We start from the raw sequence: 17,373 nt of genomic DNA on the forward strand, positions 1-17,373 counted from the left end.
GTGCATCACTGATATGAAGTTCAACTTGAAATAAACTCTAGATATTTATCTCCTTAATTTGTCATGAAATAATGAGTGAACAGACCTCACCTGGCCATGAACCTGCCTGTCAGCCAGTTGTCCAATTAATTTTGAGGCTTTAAAATGAGAGACAACAGTTCATGCAATACTTTTGTCAAACTCTTGAGTTGAAGCTATAAGTCTGCACTTCAGTCAGGTCTACTGTGGTAGTGTACAGAGTGAAAACCACAACAAGTCACTCTAAGTTGCACTTTTTATATACAGCGGTCCCTCGTTTATCGCGAGTGTTACGTTCTAAAAATAACCCGCGATAGGTGAAGTAGGGAACTTTATTTTTTTTACAATTATTATAGATGTTTTAAGGCTGTAAAACCCCTCTCTACACACTTTATACACTTTTCTTAGACAGGCATCGACATTTCCACACTTTTCTTTCTTGTTTAAACTCTCAAAGATCAAACCTTCGTAGAAAAACCCTGTTTTCAGGTCCAGAACATGGGAATAGATCAGCTGCAAGAGAATTCAACATTAATGAATCAATGGGGCGACCGTGGCTCAGGGGGTTGGGAAGCGTATCTGTACCTGGAAGGTCGCCGGTTCGATCCCCGAGCTCTCTGTCCTGGTCGTTGTGTCCTTGGGCAAGACACTTCACCCTACCGCCTACTGGTGTTGGCCGATGGTGCGATATGGCAGCCTCGCTTCTGTCAGTCTGCCCCAGGGCAGCTGTGGCTACAACTGTAGCTGCCTCCACCAGTGTGTGAATGTGAGAGTGAATGAATAGTGGCATTGTAAAGCGCTTTGGGTGCCTTGAAACGCGCTATATAAATCCAATCCATTATTATTAATGGTATGGAAGTAGAGGAAGTTAAGTTTGAATTATCTGACAGTTTTGTTTCGCTTAATGTGCCTTATAATCCTTTGACGTCGACACCGTTGTGTTTGTTGTCTTCTGCTGGCAAAGATTTATGTAAATTTGACAAGCTGAACGCATTCTGTACTGTACAGGAGACACAGCACGAGATTGATTGAAAATGGTCTACAGCCAATCAGGACGCAGAGCACAATGCGCTGTAAAAAAAACAACAACTCCCAAACCTAACCAAAAAAACAGAGAAAATTGCACCGTCGTGATATAGGGAGGGACCACTGTGTACTGTTCTAGAGGGGATATCTTCATATTTCTACACAAATTCACAAATCGCCGCAAAGGTAGAAGTCTGAAAAGCCAACTTTATTTCTATTACAGAATCAACCAAGTGAACGTTTTACATCATGTTTTTTTTTTTTTTAGTTTTCTTAAATTTTTTTTATAAAAAGAAACAAAGTCACAATTTGAATGGTGATAAAAGAAAAGATGCCATAAATAGTTTGATTCGAAATGGGCTGAGAAACAAAACAAACACACAAATAGACAGAACAAAAAACACAAAATGAAAAAACTCGGGGATGTTTTTGGAGGTGAGTCTGATGAGAGACAGGCTGTTTCCAACCACAGAAACACAACACCCTGAACATGTGCACAAAAGTTTGTTTTTTAGCTATGTAGTGTCTGCATGACTCATAGCAACACCCCAGCATATAATACCATATCTGCTCTGTACATGTGTTGTATAAAGTTTTGAGGTTTGAATTGTTGCATTTACAACAGCAGAAAAAAACTGCTACATGATTTATTGATCCATGTTTATACATTTAATCAAAGAGACAATGACGACACAGGGTGAAGAAACAAAGATCCTGAAGATGAAGTCAGCATTTAGTGAGAGAAACCAGCAGGCTGTCCTGCGAGAAAACAGCATGTTTCTTTCTAGTTTCCATGAGAATAACAGAAACGTGTCTGTGGCTCACTGTCAAGAACCAAAATGTAGCTGGATCATCTGGATTTCAGAGGCTAAAAAGATCAAAATTAAGTTTAAGCTCAACTATCTACATTCATCACCAGAGTTAGTTGTGCTTTTATTTCGAAGGCGAAATGCAAACAGGAAGTCTGATAACCATGTTTGGCGTTGATGAGCAAACTTCTCAAGCCAAAATCAGATAATAAAGTCACTGTGTTTTGGTTTTGCATATAAAATGAAACCAAAATACGTCAAACTGAAAGCGTGATTTTGTTTTGAAATTATTTTGCCTCAATTTGCTTCCTGCAGAAAATACCCGGACCCCAGAGATCACAAGTGTAAGTAAAGTCTTTAAATACCTGAAGAAGAATATGTTTCTCTCTGATGCAGGTGGATGGACGCAGCACTGCAGCAGCTCATTTCACTGTTTGTTCCCTTTTTACTCCTTTTTTCTTTTGTTTTTTCACAGAAGGCCAAAGATTTTAGCAAAAATTAGACAAAAGTTTCATTCAGTATTTCTACACGCTGTTATTTAATGCAAAAATCCCAAATGATTCCTGACTGTGCCATGACTAACGATTCATGTATGTAATGAATTTACTGTGACGCAGTTCTTTGTGCCTCACTAAAAAGTGTTTATGACTTAGATGGTAAATGGTAAATGGCCTGTATTTATATAGCGCCTTACTAGTCCCTAAGGACCCCAAAGCGCTTTACATATCCAGTCATCCACCCATTCACACACACATTCGCACACTGGTGATGGCAAGCTACATTATAACCACAGCCACCCTGGGGCGCACTGACAGAGGCGACTTAGAGACGATGGAACATCAGGAACCATAAATGAGGGCCTGCAAATAATGAAATCTGCTTCTAATAAGGGCCTCTGACTTGTTGTCAGTTGACTCTGTTGAGCAAAGACACAGTATTCAGCAGGTGTGTTCTCATTCTACCAGTTTCTGTACTGAATATAAACGTGGAGCTGGCCGGACGAGATTTGAGTTACAGATCTGAGGTTTCCCTTAGATTTTTAACTTTGACTTTGTAACTTGCTGCTTTAAGATGCTCACAGGTGGCTTGACTCAGCTGTGATGTTGCTCTGGCCCGGACACAAATGTCAGATTTGGCTCTTTTTTTTGTGCGTTAATTTTGGCTGAACATCAGGTTCAGGTAGCAGCATCAGTCGAATCAGTGTGGGGCCAGACCTGACATCCGGAGATGGACCAGACCAGTGTTTGATTTGTTAAACTCCAGAGCGATAGTCAGTAAAAGCTCCTTTAGACAGCAAGAAAACTGTTGTTGCTGGGGTTTTTGAGAATTTATAATAATCTGCAGTCTTTGAATCAGGCATATAATTTGATTCAACACGGGACGAGTCGTGCTGAGTCAGTAGATTTTATGTCATCTAGCTTAGTCTCAATCTAAGAATCACACTGACTGTTGATGGGTTGATAGAAAATTAACTTTTTATTATGATTATGAAGCTAAATAATTTAATATGATGTAGGTGATAAAAATTGATATCTTTCTGCAAACGATATTTTTGTATGGCTGTGCTGGTGTTGGTTTAATGAGCTGCTGTAGTGTTTGCTTCCACCTGCAAAGCTGCTTTCTATGTGATAAAGGCACATGACATCAGTGTGATCCTTCCGGTGTTTATACAGTACAGCTGGCAGAGGTGAAGGTGTCCCGTGATCGGCCTGTGGTTGCATCTGCCGAACCCCACCCCCTGACCTCCCCATGCAGGCCAGACATTACAGAGACAAACAGAAACTAGGGCTGAACGATATATCGCATTTGCGATAATATCGCGACATGATCAAGTGCAATTTTCTAACCGCAAAGGCTGCGATTATACTGCGATTATAAGGCTGTCCAAATTACTACCATATCCCAGAATTCATAGCGCGGCCCAGCCAAACTCCAGTTTCCAGCAATGGCGGCCGCTACTAAGTTTTAAAATTACTCATACTAATCTTTCTGGGTCACAAAATAAACTTTTAACATATTTTCAGGCGAGAAAGTAGTTGTGTAAACATCAAATATCTGCTCGGTTTATCAAGATATCCCATATTTGCAAAAGTGCTTCGACGTTTTCAGAGGCGTCTGCTACCCACCAGCTCGACAGCTAGCCGGGAGCTCGAGGGTTACTGATGCGGCCGAGAACGGCACAACTCCCGGCACATCATTTTCAGATCACCGCGGAGTTTCGCTGCTCGGGTTAAACGTAATATATAAGTCACTTAGACAACCTAAAAATGTTATTGTTGGGTGTTTTCAGTGTTTTGTTTGTTCGTGAGTAAATCGGTTTGGCTGAGATTAAAGTTATTAGATTAGATAAAATAAAACTTTATTAATCCCCCGGGTGGGTTCCTCCTTGGTTTTCACACAGCTGACTAAACGTCAAACAGAAAACTTATTAAACAGAAGTATGAGACAGTCGAGAATTTACACCAGTGTCTGGTTATATTTTAGATAGCAAGAAGCAGACGGCCGAGTTTATTAAACTCCACCGAGACAGCGGTGACGCTAATCAGAACTAGCCTTCTGATTAGCTAATCAGAAGGCTAGACCGTCCAATTTCACGCCTTTAAACTTTAAAGGCGTGTTTGTGTGTGTGTTTATACAATTGCTATTATGTTTGCACTTTATGTGTAATGTTACTGACTGCAGAGATCAGTAAGATGTGTGTATTTTTTATTTATTAGTTTTATTTATTTAATATTATTTTTTAATTGAATGACTGTCTAGTAGTATAACAGTCTGGTACGGGAACTGCTCTGCCTCGGACCGGAAGGCGTTGCAGAGGGTCGTGAAAACTGCCCAGCGCATCGCCGGAGCACCACTTCCTGCCATAAAAGACATCTACAGGAAGCGGTGTCTGAAAAGGGCTGGGAAAATCATCAAAGACCCCAGTCACCCATCACATGGACTCTTCACCCTCCTGCCCTCTGGGAGGCGCCACAGGAGCCTCCGGACTAAGACCACCAGGTACCGGAACAGCTTCTTCCCCACAGCTGTCAGACTCCTGAACTCTGCCTCCTGACATCTGACCCACGTTAACTCATGGACTGAACATACACACACCCACAATGGACAACTGTACCCTCAAACACAATAATAACATGGACTGAACCACCACTCACAACCACTAGCACTTTATATAGCCTCTGTAGAAACTATCTACACCCTCACTTATCTTAACTGCACTACTGTATAGCTCTGTGTAAATAATCATTCTGTACATTCGATAATTTTTAATCCTACAACTGTTTACAACTTGCATAGTTCCCATTTCTGTATAGCTGTATATCTCAGATTCTGTAAAGTTATTTATTTCATATTCTGTATAGTCTTTCATATTTATATCCTGTTCATATCCTGTACATAGCTTGTACTCACTACAGCCTGTACATACTTATAGTTATAGAATATTCACAACATACTTCATACCGTGTACATTATAACATACCATAATAGACCCATTTCTGTAATATACTCACATATCTATATTATTGCTAATATATATTGTAATATATCTATATCACTAAAGCACTTCTGGATGGATGCAAACTGCATTTCGTTGCCCTGTACCTGTGCATGTGCAATGACAATAAAGTTGAATTCTATTCTATTCTATTCTAGTTCACAGATGTCGAAAAACTGAGTGTGGTAAAGCCACTGATTTTTTTTTATGTATATTTCTGCAATCTGCACATTGTACTGACTTTCATTTTAATGTTTACACCAGGGTTCCTTGTCAGCACTTTATGCTCAGATGTTTGTAAGCTAAAAATAAACTATTGTGTATGTTCAAATATACTGTTGTGATTGAAGAAGTTAAATAAAAATGTCAGTCATCAATTCATGCATCACCTCATGTCATCATAACAGAGGTCTGTCTTCCAGGAAAGAACAGTTTAAAATTAATGTAATATAGTATTGGCCATACTATATGATGTATTGCTTGTCTTTGTTTAATAATACAGAAGACAAAGACCTTAAAAAATAATCGCATATCGCATCGCAATCGCAATATTGGGGCAAAAAATCGCAATTAGATTATTTTCCATAATCGTTCAGCCCTAACAGAAACCATTTTGGTGCATCTCAATGTTCCCTTCAACATTTTAAAAAACATAAAACGACAGCTCTATGAGTGTGTTACAGAAGTGGTCCTCTATCTGCAGGATAATACCCTCTGTGTTGACTGTCTCACATCTGCTGTAGCTTCTCCTCATTGTTGTTGTTATGAAGGCTGAGGTTCAGATCAAAGGCTGACTGCTTCCTCAGAGCGCGCGGGATAACATTCTTCTTCAAAAACCTTTTCTTCAGAAAGTTGTTGCTCATGCTGTAAGGAAAGTAGGTGTGGAGGAAGTACATGAGGCTCAAGCCAGAGCCTGCAAAGTAACGCGGCTGAGGCTGCGGAGCCAGCAGCGCCTGCACGATGGTGTCAACAACAGGCTGGAGGTTGGTGGTGGTGTGTTTGGCAAAGGTCTGGAACAGATCCTTGGTCTCGGTCACGTACTCCTCACCGTAGTCCTCAAGCAACGCCGGGGACAGATTCTGCAGCAGATGCTTGTGCTGTTTCTCCCAGTAGGCGGAGTTACTGGACTGAGCTGCAGACAGAAGAGGGCAGTGTTACCATAGCAACATCAATGACACCAAACCCCAATATTGCTTGCTTTTTAACTTCGACATTTAAAGTGAAAATCCATTTTAGGCCTTCGGTGTGTAGTTTTTTAGGTTTAGAATCAGCATCTCTGCTTCACATGCAGGTTTAATTTCAACAAAAGGGACGGCTGTAGCTGCCTGCACAGAATCAGCAGCTTTTGACACTTCACTGCCTCAGTGTGAGCCTTGACTCAGCTGCGGACTGGCTGTTTAACTGTTGAACATGGTGTCAGCAGGTCTTGGAAAGTTCAAGTTGAAGAGTGGGATAAGAAGCTTAAATGCAAACCTGTTTCTTCAGGATTAAAGAGTAAACAGATGGAAAGTGAGCCAGCTCGGTGTTTACATCCCTGTCATCACCACAGCCGGCGTGACGGGAACTCCTCTCTGTGGTTCTTTTGCTGTCCTACGTTTTCCTGTTTGAAGCTGCTGTTTGCTTTTATTGTTTTTGTGAGGACCCAGGAGGACTAGAATAGTTTTGGTCACACTGCAGTGGTAAACATTACAACCTGTTTTTATTACAGCTGAGTGCAAGTGGACTTTTAAAAGCTTTTTTCACTGTTTAAAGATTTTCTTTTACCTTCAGACCAATAAGAAACACATTTCACTCTAATGTGTGATAATAAAGTGTACAAAAGTAATTTAGAGTTTAGGGTTAAAGCTGATCCCATCACTGCCTGGCAAACACTGGTAAGCTATTAACGAGGGGTTTTCCTGGAGGAGACTAACTTTCTTTTACTGCAGTCTTCACTGGTTTGTAAAGGCCTTTGAGACAGATAATCACACTGTTTTTCAAATCATATAAATAATGAAAAAAATAATCAGCGTTTGTGTGGTTTAGATCAATATTAACAGTCCTACTAGCAGCATTTAAGTATTTAATTTTTATTTTCCAAAATGCACTTTCTATGCTGATGATTATGCACAAGTTGCAACTTGCTTTTTGTTACTGCCAAACAATTTATTTAAGATTTGTCAATTTCTTATAGAAGCATAGGAAGAAAATTAGATATTTCATGCTTTTTAAATGTTTATGAAAAAATGATAAATAGCTTTGACATAACATTGAATTAGATCCCTTTACAAAGTCATTAAGACTGCTAAAGATTAGAAAGCGTAATTTAATTGCATGGAGCAATGCGTCTATTGGTTGATGCTCAGGTGTTTATTTTCTCCCAGTTTCTGCAATTTTGCATCTCAGGTTACAACAGACTCTGAGTCAGAAGAGAATAATGCACTGATAGTATAATATACTCTATTGCACAGTCAGAACTTTTAATACTTCAGGGACTTTTTATTGTCAGTACTTTAATGCGTTACTGCTAATTTTCCTAAAGTAAATTATGCAAGTACTTACTCCATCACTGGCCCGTGATTGTGAGTTAGAAATTGTCTCTACATTTCAACATAATCAGGTTGTTGAGTTGTTATGTTGATCTGTCTCCTGAGCACAGCAACTGCAGGACAAAGTGAATTACTGAGGCATGCTCCCTCCCTCCCTCTAATCATATCCATCCATCCCCGAAGAGTTTCGAAATCCCAAGTCAGCGCTGAGTGTGTGCGTGTGTGAAAACAGATGGTCCATCACACATGTGTTTCTCATCACGAGCGTACTTTCCTCAGCAGGAGGGCTGTCATTGTGTTTGACATGAGGCCAAACCACAGTGTACAACTCCTGCAGGATGAGGAGTGCAGTTTATTCCCGATGGATCCGAATTAATAAAAATCTTAAGCTTATTTCTACATCTCACCTCAGCGCTTAGCGAGCCCTTCGTCACAACTTGTCATCTTCTCTGGAAGGTTTGGCAGCCAAACAAATGTTTTCATATTCCACTCATCACTTTTACTTTTTGAACCAGAATGTGGAACAGTTTTTAAAAATTTTTTACTTTAGTTTTTTACAGATTTCTTGGTCTGTCAATATTACAGAAAATGATTTGATAAGAATATGAAGTGATGTGAATAGTACGAGTTGGTTTTGAAAACAATGAATAAATCTAATTCTCTGGTTGGTACCATTAAACGAAGCTATTAAAAATACTACAGTTTAACTTAAAAAAGTGTCAAATAAAGTTTCTTTTAGTTTCCCGTGTCTAGTTTTATAATGCAGTAACAACAGATTTATTTCGTTTGATTAAAGCTTCTAACTGGAAAATGAAAATATTGGATGACCGTTGATTGAGCCTTGTGGAACTCCTACATCTTATCACATTTCATATAAAAATAACAATTTGTTTCCGTTGACTATTGTGCCTTAGTAGGTCCGAATACCAGCATGACATAAATCATTCATGCAGGTTTTTAATTGACTGAATGCAGCCAATGACCCAACTACTCTGTTTGACCTCAAATCTCTGCTCATTCCTCTGTAAACTGTGGTGAGTTGAGGTGTCCAGGGTACTGTTTGGTACTGGTACCTGTCCTGTATGAGGATGGCAGGATGGTGGACACTTGGACTCCCCAGGGCTCCAGCTCATGTCTCAGAGTCTCAGTGATGAGGTTCAGAGCTGCTTTAGATGCTCCATATGCTGCCAGGCAGGGAAATGGCTGGTCACCTAGAAGCACGGGTAAAGCGTCAGCATGACCTCTTTCATGTAGTAAGATTAAGGCTAAATACTCTACAAAAGAATTGGTCATTTTCTTCTTTGTTTGTTCTGCTGCTGTGCAGCTGCCTTCACCCACAGAACCAGACCAAATGAGCCCTAAAGTGCTTTCTTTCCTTCCTGTTTTTTAAACCTTCACTTGAACTAACTTACGCAGGTTAATTTGTCAGAGTATTCATCCACTGGTGCGCAACGCCTGCACTTACTCAGGTACTAATTCAGAAAACCCTCCAGCCTTTCTCACAACAGTGCTCATAAGACATAATAAACAAACCATCAAAGTAACTTGTGATTCAAGTTACAGATCTACCAGATGAAAAAATGAAAAAAGTGGGTCTTGCTTCTGAGTTGTGGTCAAAGAACCACATCAGTTCACTTTGCTGGATCCAACTGGACTAAAAATTTGACATAAAAAACTAAACTAAGAAAATGTAACTAGTGGAATTTTTATTAAACTGAATCAACAAAATGCAAAAAGCTGATCAGGGAAGAAATTCTTAAATAAATTTGTACATTATGGTCAAAATTAACTATAACATTTCTTCCGTAGGCACAGTAGCCAAATTAGCTTTGTTATAACAGCATATATTAGTCTCATTAAGTCCACTCTTGGATATCCTGGTTATTCATTTCTGTGTTAGATGTAACAATGTGAGTCTAAGAAAGAGGACGATATATATCTTCTGCAGATGTGTTTAGTGTTTTTAGGGCCCAGAGCATGAACTGTTCCCTTTCCACCTCACCACATACAGAGAAAATGTTAAACTCTGTCTTACAGTCTAACCAACAGCAGATGTCAGTGGAAGCTGCTGAGCTCATTAACTGCACCTGGGGATGAACCTTTCTGATTGATTTGGTTGCACTGTGGTGTTTTGGCATGATGACAGAGTCGAGTTGGACAAACGGCCGGCAGCAGCGCTGTTTGTTTGCTTTGGCTGTTTGAAGGCAACAGTTTAAGTGTGGCTCACTCACTTTGGAGCACTCACGTAAGATTTATCACAGCATCTTTGTATGTGTGTGTGTGTGAACGTCTCAGACACACACCGGCGGGACTGGAGATGGTCACAATGCGTCCCTTGGTCTGTCGCAGCAGCGGCAAGAAGGCCTTGGTGATGCTCAGCGTGCCGAAGAAATTGACCTCCATGCACCCACGGTAGTTGGACATCAGCGACAGCTCGACTTCTCCGAAGTTCACACACACGCCGGCGTTATTCACCAAAGCCCACAGACCTGCAAAGACAAACCAACGCACGGCAGAGGTTAGGAAATGTGGTGTGTTGACACAGACACATGAAAGCACTAATGGTAAAACAGATGGCTTGTGTGCCAGAGGACAACAAAAAGGCGAATTTAATAGTTACTGACATGACAGGATACATTTAATTAATTACAGCGTTTCGGATTTGATTGTGAAAAATCTTTTTTAGTAGATGCTGACCTTTGGTATTCAAATGAATAAAGAGTTTGACTTTAGTATTATTTCTTGCTACTTAAGTGAAACTTAAGGTAATTGCACTCCAAGTATTTGATGCTATTTTGTATTTTACACACATATTTGCGCACAAATACTGTGAAATAATGTGAACCATTCTAATTGTTTTAGTTTTAATTATCGAGCTGACTGACAGAACTTTAAAATTTAAATCATCTTCTGTACCTTACTTTTGAAGAATTTGGGTATATTTGAATAAATAAGTCATTACTTTTCTAATGATGGACCATGTTTCCTCTGTGGTGAGAGTCTGAGTACTTTTGATTGATCTCTTGGATTCACAGCGAACATGTGGAGGCCTGGTGTGTTTTCTCAGAACTTTTATGTAAAATTTGTTCCGCAGACCCTCAGACTGCCAACACATTCAGCTGTAGTACACCAACAACTCTCTCTCTCGCTCTGCTGGTGTAAATAAGCCTCACTCGTCCTCATCTGAAGCGGCTGTCCCAGAATCACAGTGTTTGTTTCGGGGGCCGCTGTGGGAACTTTGTTTAGGTCTGAGCTGATGAATGATAAGCAGGCAAACAACAGGCCAAACTTTGACTCTGGGTCAGCGGTAAAAAGGTCAAACATAAAGTTTCCAAACCAGAAGGCAGCAGTTCATGTTCTGTGAACTGGAACTGGAGGTGACCTTCGGATAAAACTAAAATTGTAAAACCGAAGCTGCTTGAAATAAGCTGCAGTAAAGAATTTTATTGTGAAAGGCAACCTTAATGTGTCTTTGTGGTTATTAATGAACACTTATTACCACTCTAAGAGTCCTTATGTAAGGCAGACATCCCCACAGAGCCCTCTCTTGGAGTGATCTTTGGGTTCCCTCCCTGGTCAAGGACTATCTTGCTCAATCACTAGTTTTGTCTGATAGCCAGATCTATGAAGAGGCACTCCAGCTTTCTTTTCTTTGGCTTCTGGGAACACTTGAGGCTTTAAATAGAGTGTTTTATCCTCACCATAATCTCTGCTTATCAATGTTTTATTGCATAATCAGGTGTGTAGCCTTCTAAACTTTGTCCAATGAGCTTCAGGACATCTTAATGGCAATTCAAGCAAACAGAATGCAGCAGATGGGCGTTTGGTGCCAGAACAAAGAATTCGTTTCTAAATGAGACATTTAATAGATTTGCAGGATTTTCTAAAAGTATGTTTTTATTTTCTCATAGCTGGGAAATTTTATGGAAAAACTACAACTCGATTGATCTTCAATTAAAATAAAGCAAGAGGGGATTCTTTCTGAATCTTTTTCTGAATCCGCTCTTAGAAATCTCCAAGCAAACCACACAACAGTTTCATGATTTATGTCTCGCAGGGAGGCGAATCCTTACAGTGTGACTGTGGCCAAATCCATGTCCCAACAACACGAGTAAAAAAGTGCACACTCATGCAAGGACATAAACCACACGCGCAGTTCCAGCGTGTGTTTAAGTGACCTTTCCTTCCAGATATTTTATTACATCCACACACGCACACACACTGTGTGTATCCTTAAATGACTGGGACATGAAGCCAGCGGTCTAAGATGTCTAATTACAAAGCCAGTGGGTGCTGCAGGGCTGAGCCAATCACAGACTGAATCAACACTCTGATATCTGTGTGTGAAATATGAGACACCTGCACGACACCTCTCGAACAGTCCTCCACTCGCAAAGCAGTCCGAGCCATTTGCAGTGGTTTTGCTGCCTGAGCGCCTCCTCTGCCACTGTGATTTCCTAGAAGGCTGTTGGACAAACTCCACCACACATTCCTGTGCATCGCTGCACGCTCTGAACCAGCACGCTGTGCAGAATCAGCCGACCATTTAAAGGAGCAGTCCAGCATTTACCGGTGCTCATAAATCTCTCTCCCTTCGAACCTTGATCTTGTGAAGTTCACCAGAAGCTCAGCAGGTGATTAAACTTTATCACACCGGCGTGTCAAGTCACAAGTTAACTGACAGGCCACCTCGCTGCGGTAAACCCCACATACACCTGTTCCCTGCAGATTGCTGTTGTTTTTCTGAACTCCTTCCTGTTCCAGTTTTGTTTAACCCTTAACTGCCCGGTGACTTCATTCATAATCACTCAGCTCCCTGCAGTCAAGATGTCACTAATTTAGTGTTGCTAATGTTGATGGAGCCGCTTTGAAGTTTAGTTCTTTGTATTTTTTTAATACCCAAGACTTTTGATGATAACAGGTCAACAGGTGAAGATGTACTTGAAGCTGCTGACGATTTCGTCAGAACATTTCAAACGAAATCCAGAAAGATATTCAGAGATTATTTTTTATGCTCTATCGACATCTGGACTGCAGAGATTTGTTCTTTTTATGGGGTTCAAAAGTTTTATTTCAGCTTTTAAGTTCAATAAATAATCTGTCCTTTGTCAAACATACTTTGAACCATATAAAATATATTAAAAGTAAAACTTGGCATCATTCCTGTTTTCTTTGGATCTACTTCTAAAACAGAGTAGTTTGGAGAAGACTACACGAGCCATTTCAGATGTCAAACTCGTGCTGAGATTTAAATGTTACATCTCAAACCGCAGTCATAAGAACACGCGATCATCCTAACTTGTGACCCTGAAACACTTGATAAATGTGGCGGTAGCTCCATTAAATCCATTAAGCCTAATCCTAGCTGGTTTGTCTGGTATGAACAGACTCAGAAAAAGCAGTTCGTCTTTACCTTTGAGCCCCAGTTTGGCTTTGGTGTCCAGCAAGGCCTGTTGCACTTGTTGTGGCTGGGTGATGTCCACCTGGAGGAGGGTGAGGCGGTGTGAGCAGGTCCTCTGCAGCTCCTTGGCTCCGTCTCCATTCAGATCCAACACTGTGGCGAACACTTCAAAGCCCAGGGAGTCCAGATGTTTAGCCGTTGCATTCCCAAAGCCAGAGTCGCAGCCTGCAGGGACAGAGCGAGCATTTTTTTCAAGTTCATGTCTCTTTACTAGAGAGATACTCCCATACAGCTTATGACAAAATTTGATCCGAAGTGATTGATGGCCCTAATCATAACCTTTTGACCTCCCCCCTCCCCCCTCCGGAAGCGCGCCATCTGTCGCTAAGCGTGTCGAATTGCATCCTGAGAAGGGAGGGGGGAAACCTCCGGAAGCGCGCCATCTGTTGTTGGGAAAAAAAAAGTTTTTAGAGGGAGGGAGTGCAGCGGGGGAGGAGAATAAAAAAGCAGAGAGGTGGAGTCCGTCACAATTTCTAAGGCACAGACGCAAGATGGATTTCCTTCTGCAGCCCAGCAGCGTTCCTGTGTCCGATGAGATCTGCTCTCCCAAAGAAGAAGGCTTTGAATATGACATATTCAAATACAGCATATTTACTATGGAAGGCCTCGATCCGGACCTTATGACCCTACCGGAAATACTCCGGAAGTGTCTAGTCATTTTCAGACCTGATGCGTCATGTTCCCTAAGCATGAGGGGAGGGGTATGGTTCCTGAAGCACAGCGGTGATGCAGCAGATGATTCTGTGATGTATAGAGAGACAGAGCGGCAGTTAGTTTTCCGCAAACTCATAGTTTGAATTCTGTTTCGATATTATGACAATTTTCTCTGTTTTTTACAATAGCGGATGTAATTTTACTTTCTTAAGCTGCACCGGCGTTTGTAATGGGAATAAAGAGTGACTTCCTGTAGAGATTTCAATAGTATTTTATTTTCCTATAATACAGACGCTGTAAAAAACCTTTAAGATACACCATAGCTTGTGATGAAAAGAAGAACTTTCTATCCGCTTGTAACCTACAGGCTGCCTATGTGTAAAAAATGAATAAATATCCCTTAGTGAATACTACTTTTCCTTTTGAGAGACTGAAAAACAAACCATAATTGCCGCGACAGGCGATCTTGTTTCTCACACACACACACACACACACACACACACACACACACACACACACACACACACACACACACACACACACACACACACACCGCGGGTCAAGGAGGAGTGAGACAGCAGATATCAGTTTTTTCTCAATGCTTATAACCTATAACGCGCCCCCCAAAAAATATTATTATTATTATTAAAACATCTATATGAGGTAGCTTTTGCACAGCCTGCTCCTTGGTAGAGTTTTTTTCTTCATTACTTTTACAATGGGTTTTCTCAATAGACAGAAAATGATGACGCTGAGGAGTCAACAGCCGATATTATCATTGCTTGTAACCCGGTAAATAATTTCGTACATCTCCCTATAAAATAAGCCTTAGTGGAAAAAAGCTCATATTCGAATAAGTTTATTCCCCTCTGTGGGGAAAGAGTTTTTTTCCTCAGAGTCAACCATGAGGCGAGTTTTGTCAACAGGAGACGAGCAAGAATAACTGTTGCCCATAAAGTAAAACAAATATCCGCCTCAAAGTCGTATTTTACCGTTGCAGAATGTGGAAAACAGACAGCCCTCACAAGAAGCCCCCCCCCCCCCCCCCCCCCAAAAAAGAAATTGGACACCCCAACTTTCCCCCCTCCCGACTGCGCGCACACACACACACACACACACACACACACACACACACACACACACACAAAACAGAGACCCGAAGGATGAGAAAAAACAAAAAACCCTCTCTAACTGACAAAAGTACACCACTGGTAGTAAACAACATCACCCACTTAGGCAGAAATGACTTATACGCATAACACAAACTGAAAACCGGTCCATGAAAATCGTCTCTGTGCCAGAGTGTTTAAGGGTTTTCGCTCAAAGTTTTAATGGGATTTTTGAAAAGGATTTCCTTTGATCTGTTTTGATACTATTTATTTGTAAATTTTCATCGTCCTGTTGAAAGGTCCAGATCATCTTCATCTTTTAGTCAAGTTATCCTGAGCTCTCTGAATAGATTAATTGAATCGTTTAGTCATTGACTACACACTGGCCATTTCCTCATCATGCTTTACAGTTAATATATGAGACCCATTTTATTGAAAGTTACCTATGGTCTGGTGAATATATCTCCTTTTCACTCATCTGCACAGATAATTTGACTAAACTGGATTTTAATTTAGGGACGTCATGAGCTTTTCTCTATCACTTCTCATAAACAACAACCGGTGAACTAGTAAAACTGACTGTTCTGCATGAATACTTTTATTTTAGGTAAACTCATAAAGCGGCCTTTTAATATTTAGCCTACATGCACTTGAAATTCACTTCACATATCTCTATGCATACTGTACATTAATATAATACTGTGTACAGTGCAATCTACGTGAAAAATCGTGCTCATTGTTTTTTTACACCCATCATCACTCTAATGCTGCTCGTGCCAGTGTTGTGCCACAAACTCCCGCCTGTCTCCTCTCGTCTTTGTACCTTCAAGACATTTCGCTGTGAAGGACTGTTTACGTCTCAGCGCTATTGTGAATGCCGACGAGACATTTCCGGCGTTTCTTACTTCAAGTTAAAAGCTTTGAAATGGTGATTCAGCTTGATGCTTTTATTGTGAGGGAACTATCGGAGATGCACATAGGTGTGTTTACAGAACTTCTTTTTTTTTTTTTTTTCTTTTGTCCTCAGCGCGGGTGAAAAAACTCGGGCTGCACGTAACCGAAGCTGCTCACTGCAAAGGTCGGTGCTGGTAACCAGAACACGGAGGGCCCCCTCCACCGACTCATACAACTTTTTTTTTGTCGTGTAGTCGTCGCCACAAACCAAAAAAAACAAAACAAAACATCTACAGCTTATACAAATTTAAATTACATACATACATTTAAATCCTACACTCCTCTTGCAGGATTGAGTAAATAGTTCGTACGTGCATGCGTGCATGGATGTTTTATGGTATTTGTGTTCTTGTGTGTGAGGCTGCGTGTGCATGTGTGTGATGTGGACTCAGTAGGATTTCTTTTGTGGTTTTTTGTATGTCTGGCTGGAGTCGTGCAGGGAACAGACAGGGTTGAAGAAGAGGTGGAGCAAGAAATGTTCTAGACAGTATTGCTAAGAGCAACGTGTTCTTTCTTCTGAAAATCTGAAAATCTTTTTAGGATCTCAGGATGGCCTGTGCACACGGACAGCTGTTTTCAACTGTGATGAACCCTGTCACTCCATTATCCCACTGTGCAAGACTAGTTTCTTGCACGTTAAATGCTGTAAACATGCACGTTTCAGTCAGCACAGGAGAACTACATTTAAAGCACGATGTCAGCATCATCGGGAACATTATGAATCTCACAATCTTCAGAGACTAAAGATTGCTCAGTATCCCTGGTACCAAGTACCAAATATGTACCGAGTTCTGTCACTCTGATGGTTGATTGAGCAGAAGGGCTGGAAGATGCCATTTTCATGGAGAATTTCAAGCCCAACAGATGGGAATTACCGTTCTTTTCCAAAGTTACAGCTGCTAGAGACGCAGTGGCCAACTCTACGGTTTTTGAAAATAGCTGCCACACCTACCCGCACCCTTTAAGATCAACCCACTTCCAGACCACGCCCTCTTCTGTTATTTAAAAAGAAGACCGCCGTCTCATTCCTTCAAACCTTTATTTATTTTTTTATTTTTTAGCTCAAAAACAGAGAGAAGTATGGCCTCTACAGCCCTGCGCCACCCTGCGGAGGAGGAGGAAAGTTCTGCGGACGAGGGCACAATATTACCTGACACGTCCGGTTACTATCGACCCTTGGAAAAGCAGCAGCAAGCGGACGAGCTTGACGGTTGGGCATCTTCTTTGTTCATCGATATCGTGAAAACTGCTGTGTATCATCTTGTCAACCTCGTAATCAACAAGTACCTCACTGACACATGCAACGGTTGTATGTCCG

At 41.0% G+C, this 17,373-nt stretch overlaps 1 protein-coding gene across 1 annotated transcript in view; it reads right to left on the reverse strand.

The window, feature by feature from the left end:
- Positions 1–1,245: 1,245 nt before the first annotated feature.
- The window catches only part of hsd11b2 (hydroxysteroid (11-beta) dehydrogenase 2), a 36,424-nt gene continuing 20,296 nt past the window's right edge, over positions 1,246–17,373 (reverse strand). The window contains exons 2-5 of the mRNA XM_085358324.1: positions 13,291–13,503; positions 10,181–10,366; positions 8,951–9,088; positions 1,246–6,481 (exon numbers count right to left, since the gene is read on the reverse strand). Coding sequence (XP_085214450.1) covers positions 6,078–6,481; positions 8,951–9,088; positions 10,181–10,366; positions 13,291–13,503 — 941 coding nt within the window. The 3' untranslated portion in view covers positions 1,246–6,077. The remainder of the gene's footprint in view (positions 6,482–8,950; positions 9,089–10,180; positions 10,367–13,290; positions 13,504–17,373) is intronic.

The sequence above is a fragment of the Diplotaxodon limnothrissa genome, linkage group LG1 (genome assembly GCF_057381915.1).
Source record: "Diplotaxodon limnothrissa isolate DT_005_m linkage group LG1, D_limnothrissa_male_GT1.1, whole genome shotgun sequence".
Lineage (NCBI taxonomy): Eukaryota > Metazoa > Chordata > Actinopteri > Cichliformes > Cichlidae > Diplotaxodon > Diplotaxodon limnothrissa.